Source organism: Procambarus clarkii, chromosome 1 (genome assembly GCF_040958095.1).
Source record: "Procambarus clarkii isolate CNS0578487 chromosome 1, FALCON_Pclarkii_2.0, whole genome shotgun sequence".
Classification (NCBI taxonomy): Eukaryota; Metazoa; Arthropoda; class Malacostraca; order Decapoda; family Cambaridae; genus Procambarus; species Procambarus clarkii.
Window position 1 is genome coordinate 47688204 of NC_091150.1, and position 14672 is coordinate 47702875.

Genomic DNA, 14672 nt, shown 5'->3' on the forward strand with positions numbered 1-14672 from the left:
CGGCGAAATTTGTGCAAAACATTCTTGTAATTTTAGTAGACTAAAAATGTGACGTTGGGAGCTGGACCTTGGGAAATTAAGCGAGTCCCCATAGGGAAACACAAGGTATTCCTCGCTAAGCTTGCAACATTCTTGAGAACAGCGTCGTGAAGACCGCTCTTGACGGTCTTTTGTTGTTATTGTTTGAATTATTAAGATAAAAGTGTGACATTTATTCGTTAATTATTCCCTCATTCTAATTATATTTATTGGATAGGTGACTTGGCCAGCTTGCCCGGGAAAAACTTAATTAGGTATTACGCTTATTTGTCTTTGTCTCGGGAACGTGTTCATTTCTGCTCTCTCTTTCTCTCTCTCCCACATACTCCTTAACATAATGTGCCTCACACTTACCCTTCTCGAGGCTGTCGATCTGGTCGTTGGTGAAGGAGGTCCGGTTCCTCTGGAGTTTCCTCTTGAGGTGGAGTCTGGCCTGGTCCTCACTGCTGCTGTTCTCACTACTGCCGGCGTTGCTGTCCTCGCTCAGCTCCCCGGCGTCACCTGCGGCAACACCCACGCCCCCATTATCACCTCACACTACCTCGGGCTCCCTGGTTCAGTGTTGGCGGGGTTCATAAAGATGGGGGCTGTGTGTGTGTGTAGAGGGGCGACGGTGGTACTTCTCGCTGGTAAACATGTTTAGTGGGAGGACAGGTGTGACAGCCTAAGATGTTTAGTGGGAGGACAGGTGTGAGTGGCAAAGATGGCTGCGCATGAAGTGTGCTCCGTATGGAGAACACCAGAACAAAGGAGAATGTTCTCACACACACACACACACACACACACACACACACACACAGGTGGAAGCTGAGTACCCAAATGAGCCACAGAGACGTTAGAAAGAACTTTTTCAGTGTCAGAGTAGTTAGCAAATGGAATGCATTAGGAAGTGATGTGGTGGAGGCTGACTCCATTCACAGTTTCAAATGTAGATATGATAGAGCCCAATAGGCTCAGGAATCTGTACACCAGTTGATTGACGGTTGAGAGGCGGGACCAAAGAGCCAGAGCTCAACCCCCGCAAGCACAATTAGGTAAGTACAATTAGGTAAGTACACACACACACACACACACACACACACACACACACACACACACACTGATTTAACATAAATTACATGAACCCATCACTAAATAATCGTTATATTTCTTATAAAGTAAAATCACCCAATACCCAGTACTGGAGGTGTTGTACATTATTGTTGTTGTTGTTGTTGTCGAGTGTGTGTGTTGACACCCCCCTCCCCCCCTCCTCCTCCAGCACCGCCACAACACCTCCCTTCCACGTTTTCTTTCTTATTTTCTCTGCTATAAGAAACTGCAAATACTTCTAGAAATATCTTGAATACTCTGAAAAAGAGAGAACCTATAGCTATTATGGATGTACTACTGTATGATGTCCTGCTGTATATTGTATGATGTACTGCTGCATAATGTATTGTATGATGTACTGCTGTATAATGTATTGTATCCGAAGGGAACATAATGTATGACACAGTGTCCAGCTGAAGAGGGTCGCGACTGTACTCACCTAACTTGTGCTTGCGGGGGTTGAGCTCTGGCTCTTTGGTCCCGCCTCTCAACCGTCAATCAACTGGAGTGCAGGTTCCTGAGCCTATTGGGCTCTATCATATCTACACTTGAAGCTGTGTATGGAGTCAGCCTCCACCACATCACTTCCTAATGCATTCATTCCATTTGTCTACTACGCTGACACTGAAAAAAATTCGTTCTAATGTGTCTATGATTCATTTGGGCACTCAATTTCCACCTGTGTCCCCTAGTGCGTGTTCCCCTTGTGTTACTGTGGGCTGGTTAGTGTAGGGCTGACGACCTACACCCGCGGGGGGGGGGGGGGGGGGTATTAAGGCCACTACTGACCAGCCACCAGTATACCAGCCACCAGTATACCAGCCACCAGTATACCAGCCACAGTATACCAGCCACCAGTATACCAGCCACAGTATACCAGCCACCAGTATACTGTTGTCCTGGACACATTCAAGGACTAAAGCATTCATTCTCTCTGTGTATGTATATACACGGAGATGCGTGGCTACACCTCTCAGCATATATACACTCACAAGCAAGGCTCGTATACCTCTCAGTGTATATATATATATATATATATATATATATATATATATATATATATATATATATATATATATAGGGTGAAGCAAGGCTCATACACCTCCGTGTATACAGGACCAAGCAAGGCTCATACACCTCAGTATACACAGGACCAAGCAAGCCTCATACACGTCAGTATACACAGGACCAAGCAAGCCTCATACACCTCAGTATACACAGGGCCAAGGAAGCCTCATACACCTCAGTATACACAGGACCAAGCAAGCCTCATACACCTCAGTATACACAGGACCAAGCAAGGCTCATACACCTCAGTATACACAGGACCAAGCAAGCCTCATACACCTCAGTATACACAGGGCCAAGGAAGCCTCATACACCTCAGTATACACAGGACCAAGCAAGGCTCATACACCTCAGTATACACAGGACCAAGCAAGCCTCATACACCTCAGTATACACAGGGCCAAGGAAGCCTCATACACCTCAGTATACACAGGACCAAGCAAGGCTCATACACCTCAGTATACACAGGACCAAGCAAGCCTCATACACCTCAGTATACACAGGGCCAAGGAAGCCTCATACACCTCAGTATACACAGGACCAAGCAAGGCTCATACACCTCAGTATACACAGGACCAAGCAAGCCTCATACACCTCAGTATACACAGGGCCAAGGAAGCCTCATACACCTCAGTATACACAGGACCAAGCAAGCCTCATACACCTCAGTATACACAGGACCAAGCCAGGCTCATACACGTCAGTATACACAGGACCAAGCCAGGCTCATACACCTCAGTATACACAGGACCAAGCAAGGCTCATACACCTCAGTATACACAGGACCAAGCAAGGCTCATACACCGGGGTGTATGAGGTGTATGTGTCATCCAGCGAGGGATGACAAAGGCCAATATTAGGGAAGTAAAGGCGACCTTTGCCGTTTCATTCACAGTTTATTATGACGCGGCGCGGGGCGAGTTGCCAACAAGCACAATACGATTTATGTGTTCTATTTATCCTTTCAGGGCGACCGACGGTCGCTCCAGCGATTCCCTTCCAATCTATCACATCAACATTATGTAGCAATACTTTTTTTTGTCAAATATGTAAATGTGTCGCGAAGGGAAATGGAAATATAAGCATAAAACTCGGAGGGGGAAAAATAGCAAGTGGCATCCCTCATATGGAGATAAGACGTACATATTCGAGCGTGACCAGTCAGGCAGAAGACGCTGATAAGTCCGCACGCTCGTCGCGCGCCGCTCGCCCCGCCACAACCCTGAGGCCAGGAGCCTGTAGTGGGGGAGGGACAGGGGTGCGTAGACGGAGGGGCAGGGGTGCGTAGACGGAGGGGTAGGGGTGCGTAGACGGAGGGGCAGGGGTGCGTAGATGGAGGGGCAGGGGTGCGTAGACGGAGGGGCAGGGGTGCGTAGATGGAGGGGCAGGGGTGCGTAGACGGAGGGGCAGGGGTGCGTAGACGGAGGGGCAGGGGTGCGTAGACAGAGGGACGTGGGTGCGTAGACGCAGGAGCAAGGGTGCGTAGGGGGAAGAAATGCGAGTGCGTGGCGGGAGGAGAGGGAAGGGCCCGTAGAAGGGGTGTCCAGGGGAGAGAGAGACGGGTGTCCCCGGGTGGGGTGGAGGGAGGGAAGGGCTGTAGGGTAACAGCCTTGCTAGAGCGGTAAAGGAATTAAAACGACGACTTTTAACACCTATTAAGTTATAATTTTTACGAGACCCGCAAATATGTATACACTGTAAGGGAGCACGTATATAGACTGTGTGGAGGTACAGTGTAGTGTTGTATATACACCGCATAAACATAGAATACATTAACAGTGGTGTTCCAGTAGGTAGGAATGTTGGCCTGACCTAGCCCGAGTCTTGCCAATGAGCTTCACACAAATAAGTATAATATCACAGGGATTAAGAGCCCCCCCGGAGGGGGGGGGGGAGTGGGGGTGATAGTGATGGCTCCCCCTCCCCCCCCTCCCCCTTCACCACACGTGTCAACTTTGTGGAAGTGTAAACATTATCTTTTGCAATGTCCCATATTGACTGACTTGCGGCTCCCAGGACTGAGATGATATTCTGCACTCTGTAAACATTATCTCAAAACTTGAAACACTTGGGTAAATCCAATATACCACCAAGATATATATATATATATATATATATATATATATATATATATATATATATATATATATATATATATATATACACACACACACACACACAGAAGTCGTGATAGCAGATTAAAGTTGGACCAATTTATGTTTGGAAAGGAAGCAGGTATGCGATGGTTTTGCCGGCGGATGGAAGGACTGTTGTACCCAGTAAGACCATTGAAGTCAATGGTGTGGAGAGGTTTAAGGATCGGTATGATAGGCGTGCGGGTAGACGTAATTGGTTGCAAATAGGACGTGTCAAGAATGGTATAGTGAAGTGTTCTTTTCTGCCTGTGTGCTTCCTGTTTGGTGGTGTCCTTGGTTATAAGATGGGTGGTTCATATAGTATACTGCCTTGCTATCTTGTACCTATCTCTCTCTCTCTCTCTCTCTCTCTCTCTCTCTCTCTCTCTCTCTCTCTCTCTCTCTCTCTCTCTCTCTCTCTCTCTCTCTCTCTCTCTCTCTCTCTCTCTCTCTCTCTCTCTCCTTACCTTATTTTTGTAAAACTATGATTCATTAGGGCTGTCAATAGAGGTACCTGGTGAAACTGCAAGAAAGAGCTGTTATATTACCTCAGCTCATCTGAAGCCTGCTCCTAGAGACTCACTTATTTCATGAAAATATTGTTTGAATCATTAGGAATAAACTTCATTTAAATCGATCATAAGGAACAGGATGAGCCTTTTAGCCAATTGTGTATCAGAGCCTTCATGTGATCAGTTGACCTGATCTCCCGTGTGTCAACCTGTTGAGCGAACAAGTTACAGATGCGACTCAGCCTATGAATTAATGATCTCCAATGGTCTGATGTTCTTGAGAAAGGCACTTCCAGTATGATATTGTTTATGGCTGAGAGCCTTATGTTACGTGTGCTATCTACTGGTTGGCCACGAAGTTGGGCCAGGTACGGAACTTTGAGAATGTTGGCCTTGTACATAACAATAAGACCACCAACGTCACGACGGTGTTGCAGGCTCTGATGTTCAGACCGTTCCCACCAGACTTGGTCAAGACTAGAGATGAGCCAGTCTTGCCCGTCTCTCTCCACTTTGTCCAACAGTCTGATGAATGATGGGGGGGGGGGAGGGGGCAGGCGTTCCAGGAGAGGGGTGCATACTCTAGATGAGAGCGAACTTGTGCTTCATATAAGGTTGTGCAGCACTTGGTGTCAAGGTGTGATATGGGCCTTAGGGTTGTAAGTTTTCTAGCTTCCTTGTGGGAGAAGTTAAGTATGTGGCTTTTCGTGGGCACTGAAGAGTCAAACTTCATTTCCAATATGTCTATTTCATCTCTGAGCTCTTAAGTTTTTGCCACTTATTTGCAAGCTTGTCCAATTTGCAATATGCAAATTGGTAACTTTGTAGCAGATGGCATTTCTTCTTTTCCATGCGTAAAGGTCAGAGTACACTCGCCAGCATAGGCCTGAGTGTGAGGACTGGTTGTTGAAGTAGACATTCGACAGCAGAGGACCAGGCAGCCTACCCTGTGGTACGCTGGTGCCAATTGAGTGACTTTCGGATTCTGCTCCATTGAGGCTTACTCTTGGAGTCCGTTCCTGAAGGTTGTCCCATACGGGCTCTAAAATGGAGCCTGAAATGCCTAGTGTTTGAAGCTTTGTTGATAATCCAGAGCCAGACCCGATCAAAGGTACCTAGTATGGTATCAGCAATCAACCCAGATATGAAAGTTATCAGCAACAACACAGCTGATTTTGAACTCGTCTAGTAACCAATGCCACTTAGTGGTGAAATTTATCAAGCGATCAGTAGCAGATCGACCTTTGTAAGATCACACTCTCGAACACATGGTAGCCGATGATGGCAAAACATTGTGCCATTTGGTGAGATATTAAAGTTTCAAGAATGTTACCAGTAATGGTGAGCAGTGACACTGGTCACCAACCAGTGAGCGGCTCCGTGTGTACTGGAACAACGTCTGCCGTCTTCCAGGAGGGCCACATTCCTTGAGCCAGGCAGCGTTGGTAGAGGCAGGTGAGAGGTGGAGCCAACAGGTCAGCACAACTGGTCAGTAGTCGTGGACTGACCTTATCTGGCCCTACAGCCTTACTTATGTCGACCACTTTAAGGAGATGGAGAACTTCATCCTGTTGTATAACCACGTCAGTCATCTTTGACGCCGTGCTTGGGGCAAGATGTGGAGGCTGACGTTCACGATCAGGGACCTGCATCTTGGCAGCAAAATAGTTTGCCAGCAGATCAGCCTTCTCCTGATTGCTGGTTGCAACAGTTCCATCCGCCCCGGTTTAAGAGGCGGGATAGTGTCCTCAGATGACTATCCCTGCCGATCCTTCACCAGGGACCACCAGACCTTGCAGCCAACATTTCCGGATGCAAGTTAACTTCGAGTTTCGTATTCCCATTTGGATATAGGTAATTAACCTTAGTAGTTTTTGTAACTATGTAATTACCTCTCTAAACAGGAGGACGGGTTGGTGTGTAACCCCCCCTCCCCCTCCCCCCACCTTGACCCCTTCCTCTCTCGCCACAGTCATGAGGTGTGACGGGTCAGTGTAGTGACGGTCTCACGAGTCCTGTCATCTTGTAATGTCTCTAACACAACAACCATTATCTCCCCCCTCCCCCACTACTTCTCCCACTGCCTGCCTCTCTCTCTCTCTCTCTCTCTCTCTCTCTCTCTCTCTCTCTCTCTCTCTCTCTCTCTCTCTCTCTCTCTCTCTCTCCTCTCGCTGCTTCTCTCCCTTCTCCCACTGCCTCTCTCTCCCACTCTGTGCCCCCCCCCTGGCCTGCACCAGGGCCGAACAGACAGACAGACAGACAGACACAGACAGACGCCCCAGGGCCAGGACAGACCAGGACGTGCCACCACTAGGCCAGAGAGTGTGGGCAAAATAACTACCTCGACGGTTTTTTTCTAATCTGGTAATAGAGAAGAGCTGAGTTTGACTTTAATATTGGTAATTTAGTGAGGGCTCCTCCTTGGCTGGGAGCGGCACACTCGCCCTTAAGCCACGGAGAGGCAAGGGCGAGAATAGTCTGAGAGGGGTCAATCACTCTTTTAGATAATAAAGAGGAAGGGGAAGACTGACCCCTGTGTAGGGCGGCCACAAGGGTGTTAATAGGGGGGCGGAGGGTTTTATTGTCAGGCCGTAACGATGATCGAAATGTCCATTAGGAGAACATTTGCCCATTTTTCACACCTATTATAACACGGGTTTATAAATATATATTTCTTGAGGCAAGGAGATGCTTCCTTGCTCTCTTGTGTACTCTCTCTCGTGCACTCTCTCTTGTGTACTCTCTTGTGTACTCTCGTGCACTCTCTCTTGTGTACTCTCGTGCACTCTCTCTTGTGTACTCTCACTTGTGTACTCTCGTGCACTCTCTCTTGTGTACTCTCTTGTGTACTCTCGTGCACTCTCTCTTGTGTACTCTCGTGCACTCTCTCTTGTGTACTCTCACTTGTGTACTCTCGTGCACTCTCTCTTGTGTACTCTCTTGTGTACTCTCGTGCACTCTCTCTTGTGTACTCTCGTGCACTCTCTCTTGTGTACTCTCACTTGTGTACTCTCGTGCACTCTCTCTTGTGCACTCTCTCTTGTGTACTCTCTCTTGTGTACTCTCTCTTGTGTACTCTCTCTTGTGTACTCTCTCTTGTGCACTCTCTCTTGTGTACTCTCACTTGTGTACTCTCTCTTGTGTACTCTCACTCATGTACTCTCCTGTGCACTCTCTTATGTACTCTCACTCGTACACTCTTGTGTACTCTCACTCATGTACTCTCTTGTGCACTCTCACTCATGTACTCTCCTGTGCACTCTCTTATGTACTCTCACTCGTACACTCTTGTGTACTCTCACTCATGTACTCTCTTGTGCACTCTCTTGTGTACTCTCACTCGTGTACTCTCTTGTGTACTCTCACTCGTGCACTCTCTCTTGTGTACTCTCACTCGTGCACTCTCTCTTGTGTACTCTCACTCGTGCACTCGTGTACTCTCACTCGTGCACTCTCTCTTGTGTACTCTCACTCGTGCACTCTCTTGTGTACTCTCACTCGTGCACTCTCTTGTGTACTCTCACTCGTGCACTCTCTTGTGTACTCTCACTCGTGCACTCTCTTGTGTACTCTCACTCGTGCACTCACATGTGAGGGTGGTAGGGGGGGGGGGCGTGGGTACGACTCATGATGGGTCAACTTGGGTAAACGAGACAAGAAATTCCTTAAGTACTTTCGTATTTAATAATACATATTCAGAAGGATGAAATTATTAAAATACTAAATTAAATTAAATAAATACGAAAGTACTTAAGGAATTTCCTGTCTTAAAATCCTTCCTTCGTGGTCTGACATTGTCACATTGTTCGTCACGTGTTAATTTTTTCATGATCTATACACACACACACACACACACACACACACACACACACACACACACACACACACACACACACCCACACAGGGGCCTCGTAGCCTGGTGGATAGCGCGCAGGATTCGTAATTCTGTGGCGCGGGTTCGATTCCCGCACGAGGCAGAAACAAATGGGCAAAGTTTCTTTCACCCTGAATGCCCCTGTTACCTAGCAGTAAATAGGTACCTGGGAGTTAGTCAGCTGTCACGGGCTGCTTCCTGGTGTGTGTGTGTGTGTGTGTGTGTGGTGTGGAGAAAAAAAAAAGTAGTTAGTAAACAGTTGATTGACAGTTGAGAGACGGGCCGAAAGAGCAAAGCTCAACCCCCGTAAAAACACAACTAGTAAACACACACACACACACACACACAACAGAATCCGAAGAAATATAAGAAAATTCACTTTCGCAAACAGAGTGGTAGACGGTTGGAACAAGTTAGGTGAGAAGGTGGTGGAGGCCAAGACCGTCAGTAGTTTCAAAGCGTTATATGACAAAGAGTGCTGGGAAGACGGGACACCACGAGCGTAGCTCTCATCCTGTAACTACACTTAGGTAATTACACACACACACACACACACACACACACACACACATATATATATATATATATATATATATATATATATATATATATATATATATATATATTTTGATAGGAGTCTTTCTTGAAGACGTATATTATTGAATATGAGAGAAAGGGTGAGACCACTTATTCTAGCACGAATCTTCTCTATTTTTCTTATGTTTTTCTTCAGGCGATGAAAGAGTTCGCAGTATACTCCAGCCCAGGAGGGGGGCGGGGGGGGGGGGGAGTTTTGGACGTTATACAATATAATATTCAGTATGGGTCTTCTTTCATAAACTTGAGACATTGTATATTCGACACTTAAAGTTGACACATCAGGGTATATTCGACACTAGAGTTTTAGGAAACAGGACAAGAAGGGCCACGGAGGTGTTCGCGTAGAGTGTGTGGGCTTAGTGAAGTCGTCCTCTGGTTGCGTGCGTGTGGACGGTGCTCGGGGGAATGCGTGCACGCGTGCGTTTGTGCGGTGTACGTACGTTCGTGTGAGCGCTATATGCACAGCGGCGTGCTTAGTGTACCGTGCAAGCATGTGCAATGCACACAGTCGCAAGCGTGGGAGATGTGCAGATACGCATGCGTGTGTGTTTTGTATATGTACCCAATATGGCACGCATATGTGGAAATGGCGTGTGTCTGCGTGTGTGTGTAGGGGTGTTCGGTGGGGAGGGGGGGGGAGGTGCCAGCTTTGACATCCCCCCTCCCCCTCCCCCTCCCCCTCCCCCTCCTCTAGTTAGAGTCGCTGTCTTTGTGTCTCCGGCTTTATAGAGACTTTAAGACACTCCCTGCCTTCCCTTCCCTCCACACCCCCCCCCTCCCACCCCCCCAATCGATCCGATGCTAAACGAGAGAATTTATGAATATGGAGAGAAAATTCGCATTCACTCGGGGCATTGGGTGTGAAATTAAAAGATAAAACGAGCGATGTCCGCTCGAACTCCAGCAGAAGACTGAGATCCGCGGCCCCGCGCGGGAAGCACAATGCCCCATCGACCAGCAGGAGTCGCGACCCGCCACCCACCTTTCACGGCTCCCCGGACCCTCAATAAAGCTCATTTTACTAATACGCCACTCGGGGAAATGGGCCATAGATGAATGTCCGTCAGAGCCGTCCTTTAACACACACACGACGTATCGGCAAGATGAAACTTTTCTGTGTCAAGAGCGTCACCCAGGACCCTTGGCCAGCAGGTGGTGATGACTGTGTCGCCAGCAGGTGGTGATGACTGTGTCACCCAGGACCCTGGGCTAGCAGGTGGTGATGACTGTGTCACCCAGGACCCTGAGCCAGCAGGTGGTGATGACTGTGTCACCCAGGACCCTGGGCCAGCAGGTGGTGATGACTGTGTCACCCAGGACCCTGGGCCAGCAGGTGGTGATGACTGTGTCACCCAGGACCCTGGGCCAGCAGGTGGTGACGACTGTGTCACCCAGGACCCTGGCCAGCAGGTGGTGATGACTGTGTCACCCAGGACCCTGGCCAGCAGGTGGTGATGACTGTGTCACCCAGGACCCTTGGCCAGCAGGTGGTGATGACTGTGTCACCCAGGACCCTGGCCAGCAGGTGGTGACGACTGTGTCACCCAGGACCCTGGCCAGCAGGTGGTGATGACTGTGTCACCCAGGATCCTGACCAGCAGGTGGTGATGACTGTGTCACCCAGGACCCTGGGCCAGCAGGTGGTGATGACTGTGTCACCCAGGACCCTGGGCCAGCAGGTGGTGATGACTGTGTCACCCAGGACCCTGGGCCAGCAGGTGGTGATGACTGTGTCACCCAGGACCCTGGCCAGCAGGTGGTGATGACTGTGTCACCCAGGACCCTGGCCAGCAGGTGGTGATGACTGTGTCACCCAGGACCCTGGCCAGCCGGTGGTGATGACTGTGTCACCCAGGACCCTGGCCAGCAGGTGGTGATGACTGTGTCACCCAGGACCCTGGCCAGCAGGTGGTGATGACTGTGTCACCCAGGACCCTGGCCAGCAGGTGGTGATGACTGTGTCACCCAGGACCCTGGGCCAGCAGGTGGTGATGACTGTGTCACCCAGGACCCTGGCCAGCAGGTGGTGATGACTGTGTCACCCAGGACCCTGGCCAGCAGGTGGTGATGACTGTGTCACCCAGGACCCTGGCCAGGAGGTGGTGATGACTGTGTCACCCAGGACCCTGGCCAGCAGGTGGTGATGACTGTGTCACCCAGGACCCTGGCCAGGAGGTGGTGATGACTGTGTCACCCAGGACCCTGGCCAGCAGGTGGTGATGACTGTGTCACCCAGGACCCTCGGCCAGCAGGTGGTGATGACTGTGTCACCCAGGACCCTGGCCAGCAGGTGGTGATGACTGTGTCACCCAGGACCCTCGGCCAGCAGGTGGTGATGACTGTGTCACCCAGGACCCTGGCCAGCAGGTGGTGATGACTGGTCTGTGTCACCCAGGACCCTGGGCCAGCAGGTGGTGATGACTGTGTCACCCAGGACCCTGGCCAGGAGGTGGTGATGACTGTGTCACCCAGGACCCTGGCCAGCAGGTGGTGATGACTGTGTCACCCAGGACCCTCGGCCAGCAGGTGGTGATGACTGTGTCACCCAGGACCCTGGGCCAGCAGGTGGTGATGACTGTGTCACCCAGGACCCTGGGCCAGCAGGTGGTGATGACTGTCACCCAGGACCCTGGCCAGCAGGTGGTGATGACTGTGTCACCCAGGACCCTGGCCAGGAGGTGGTGATGACTGTGTCACCCAGGACCCTGGCCAGCAGGTGGTGATGACTGTGTCACCCAGGACCCTCGGCCAGCAGGTGGTGATGACTGTGTCACCCAGGACCCTGGCCAGCAGGTGGTGATGACTGGTCTGTGTCACCCAGGACCCTGGGCCAGCAGGTGGTGATGACTGTGTCACCCAGGACCCTGGCCAGGAGGTGGTGATGACTGTGTCACCCAGGACCCTGGCCAGCAGGTGGTGATGACTGTGTCACCCAGGACCCTCGGCCAGCAGGTGGTGATGACTGTGTCACCCAGGACCCTGGGCCAGCAGGTGGTGATGACTGTGTCACCCAGGACCCTGGGCCAGCAGGTGGTGATGACTGTGTCACCCAGGACCCTGTCCAGTAGGTGGTGATGACTAGTAAACTTTGAGTGTCATTGCGTATTCTTTCCAAAATGAGCGTAATGAGAGGTTACGATACGCACGGCGGCGCGGCCGGGCGTCAGAAGGCCAGGGGCCAGATTCACGAAAGCACTTACGAACGTGTTCATCTTTCCTCAATCTTTGACAGCTTTGGTTACATTTATTAAACAGTTTACAAGCATGAAAACTTGCCAGTCAACTGTTGTTATTGTTATAAACAGCCTCCTGGTGCTTCGGGGCTCATTAACTGTTTAATAATTGTAAACAATGCCGCAAGTGCTTGCGTAACTTCTTCGTGAATCTGGCCCGAGGTTGTTAGCGTGCAGGGAGGTGTCCCCCCACACACACCACACAGGCGGCTGCTCTCCCCATAACGCCAACGCAACATCACGGCGCAGCGTTGCTGTTATGCATATATATACAACCTCAGCTACACTCCTTGTCCAACCTGTTCCTCCAGCACCAGCCTCCCGCCCTGCCTGCTGCTCGTACACCTCCAGTACACCACACCTCACACCAGTACACCACACCTCACCCCAGTACACCCCCCCCTCTCCTCTACCCTCCACCCTCCCATCTCTCACCTTCACAAACACATCTCAGGAATCTGTACACCTGTTGATTGACAGTTGAGAGGCGGGACCAAAGAGCCAGAGCTCAACCCCCGGAAACACAACTAGGTGAGTACATCTTCCATTACACCTCCAGACCCCCCTCCCCCCACTCCCCCCTCCAACACACGCACGCACGGACACGGGTTCGATGCCTGTGAGGGCTGTCCGTCTTCTCCGTGATCCCTGCGTCAAAAGCTGCTTCTGAGCATTGTGAGGCGGGTCCGGGGCCGAGGCTCCCTCTATCCTAGCTTGGGTTTACTATTATTATTATCATCACTGTGAATATTATTACCTGAAGCAATAGTTTTTAACTTTATTTAATAGTTTATTCTACTTCTTCGTTTCCTTGTTTTGTTTGTCTCTGTCCTTGGACAAGGACACTATAGAGGCCGGCGCACGGGCTCACACGACAACAACAACAACAACAACACAAGCATCAACAAGCACAAACAGCACCTCGCCCAACACAACCTGACATGGAACATGGAACAAATAAACAACTGTAACATTTGACTCAAAATGCTCGTTTTTAAGGCATTATAACAGATATTTTGTTCACTGTTGTTGTTCTGTTTTCCGGTCACGACGAGCCAGTCTCTCGCTTGACCCGGACGACGGGTGGTAGGAACCACCACAACCACTACCACTACCAGAACCACCACAACCACTACCACCACCACTACCACCACCACCACAACCACTACCACCACCACTACCACCACAACCACAACTACTACCACCACCACTACCACCACAACCACAACCACTACCACCACCACTACCACCACAACCACAACCACTACCACCACCACTACCACCACAACCACAACCACTACCACCACCACTACCACCACCACTACCACCACCACTACCACCACAACCACTACCAGAACCACCACAACCACTACCACCACCACTACCACCACAACCACAACCACTACCACCACCACTACCACCACAACCACAACCACTACCACCACCACTACCACCACAACCACTACCACCACCACTACCACCACCACAACCACCACCACTACCACCACAACCACTACCACCACCACTACCACCACCACCACAACCACTACCACCACCACTACCACCACCACTACCACCACCACAACCACTACCACCACCACTACCACCACCACCACAACCACCACCACCACCACCACAACCACCACCACAACCACTACCACCACCACTACCACCACAACCACTACCACCACCACTACCACCACCACAACCACTACCACCACCACAACCACTACCACCACCACTACCACCACCACAACCACCACCACTACCACCACCACCACAACCACTACCACCACCACCACAACCACTACCACCACCACTACCACCACCACAACCACCACCACTACCACCACCACCACAACCACTACCACAACCACTACCACCACCACCACAACCACTACCACCACCACTACCACCACCACAACCACCACCACTACCACCACCACCACAACCACCACCACTACCACCACCACCACAACCACTACCACAACCACTACCACCACCACTACCACCACCACAACCACCACCACTACCACCACCACAACCACCACCACTACCACCACCACCACAACCACTACCACCACCACTACCACCACAACCACTACCACCACCACTACCA

General features: G+C 50.5%; 1 protein-coding gene across 1 annotated transcript in view; it reads right to left on the reverse strand.

Moving 5' to 3' along the window:
* LOC123754408 (paired box protein Pax-6) overlaps nt 1-14672 on the reverse strand; it is a 49979-nt gene that overhangs the window by 7954 nt on the left and 27353 nt on the right. The window contains exon 2 of the mRNA XM_069322234.1: nt 394-540. Within this exon, the coding sequence (XP_069178335.1) occupies nt 394-540 (147 nt within the window). The remainder of the gene's footprint in view (nt 1-393; nt 541-14672) is intronic.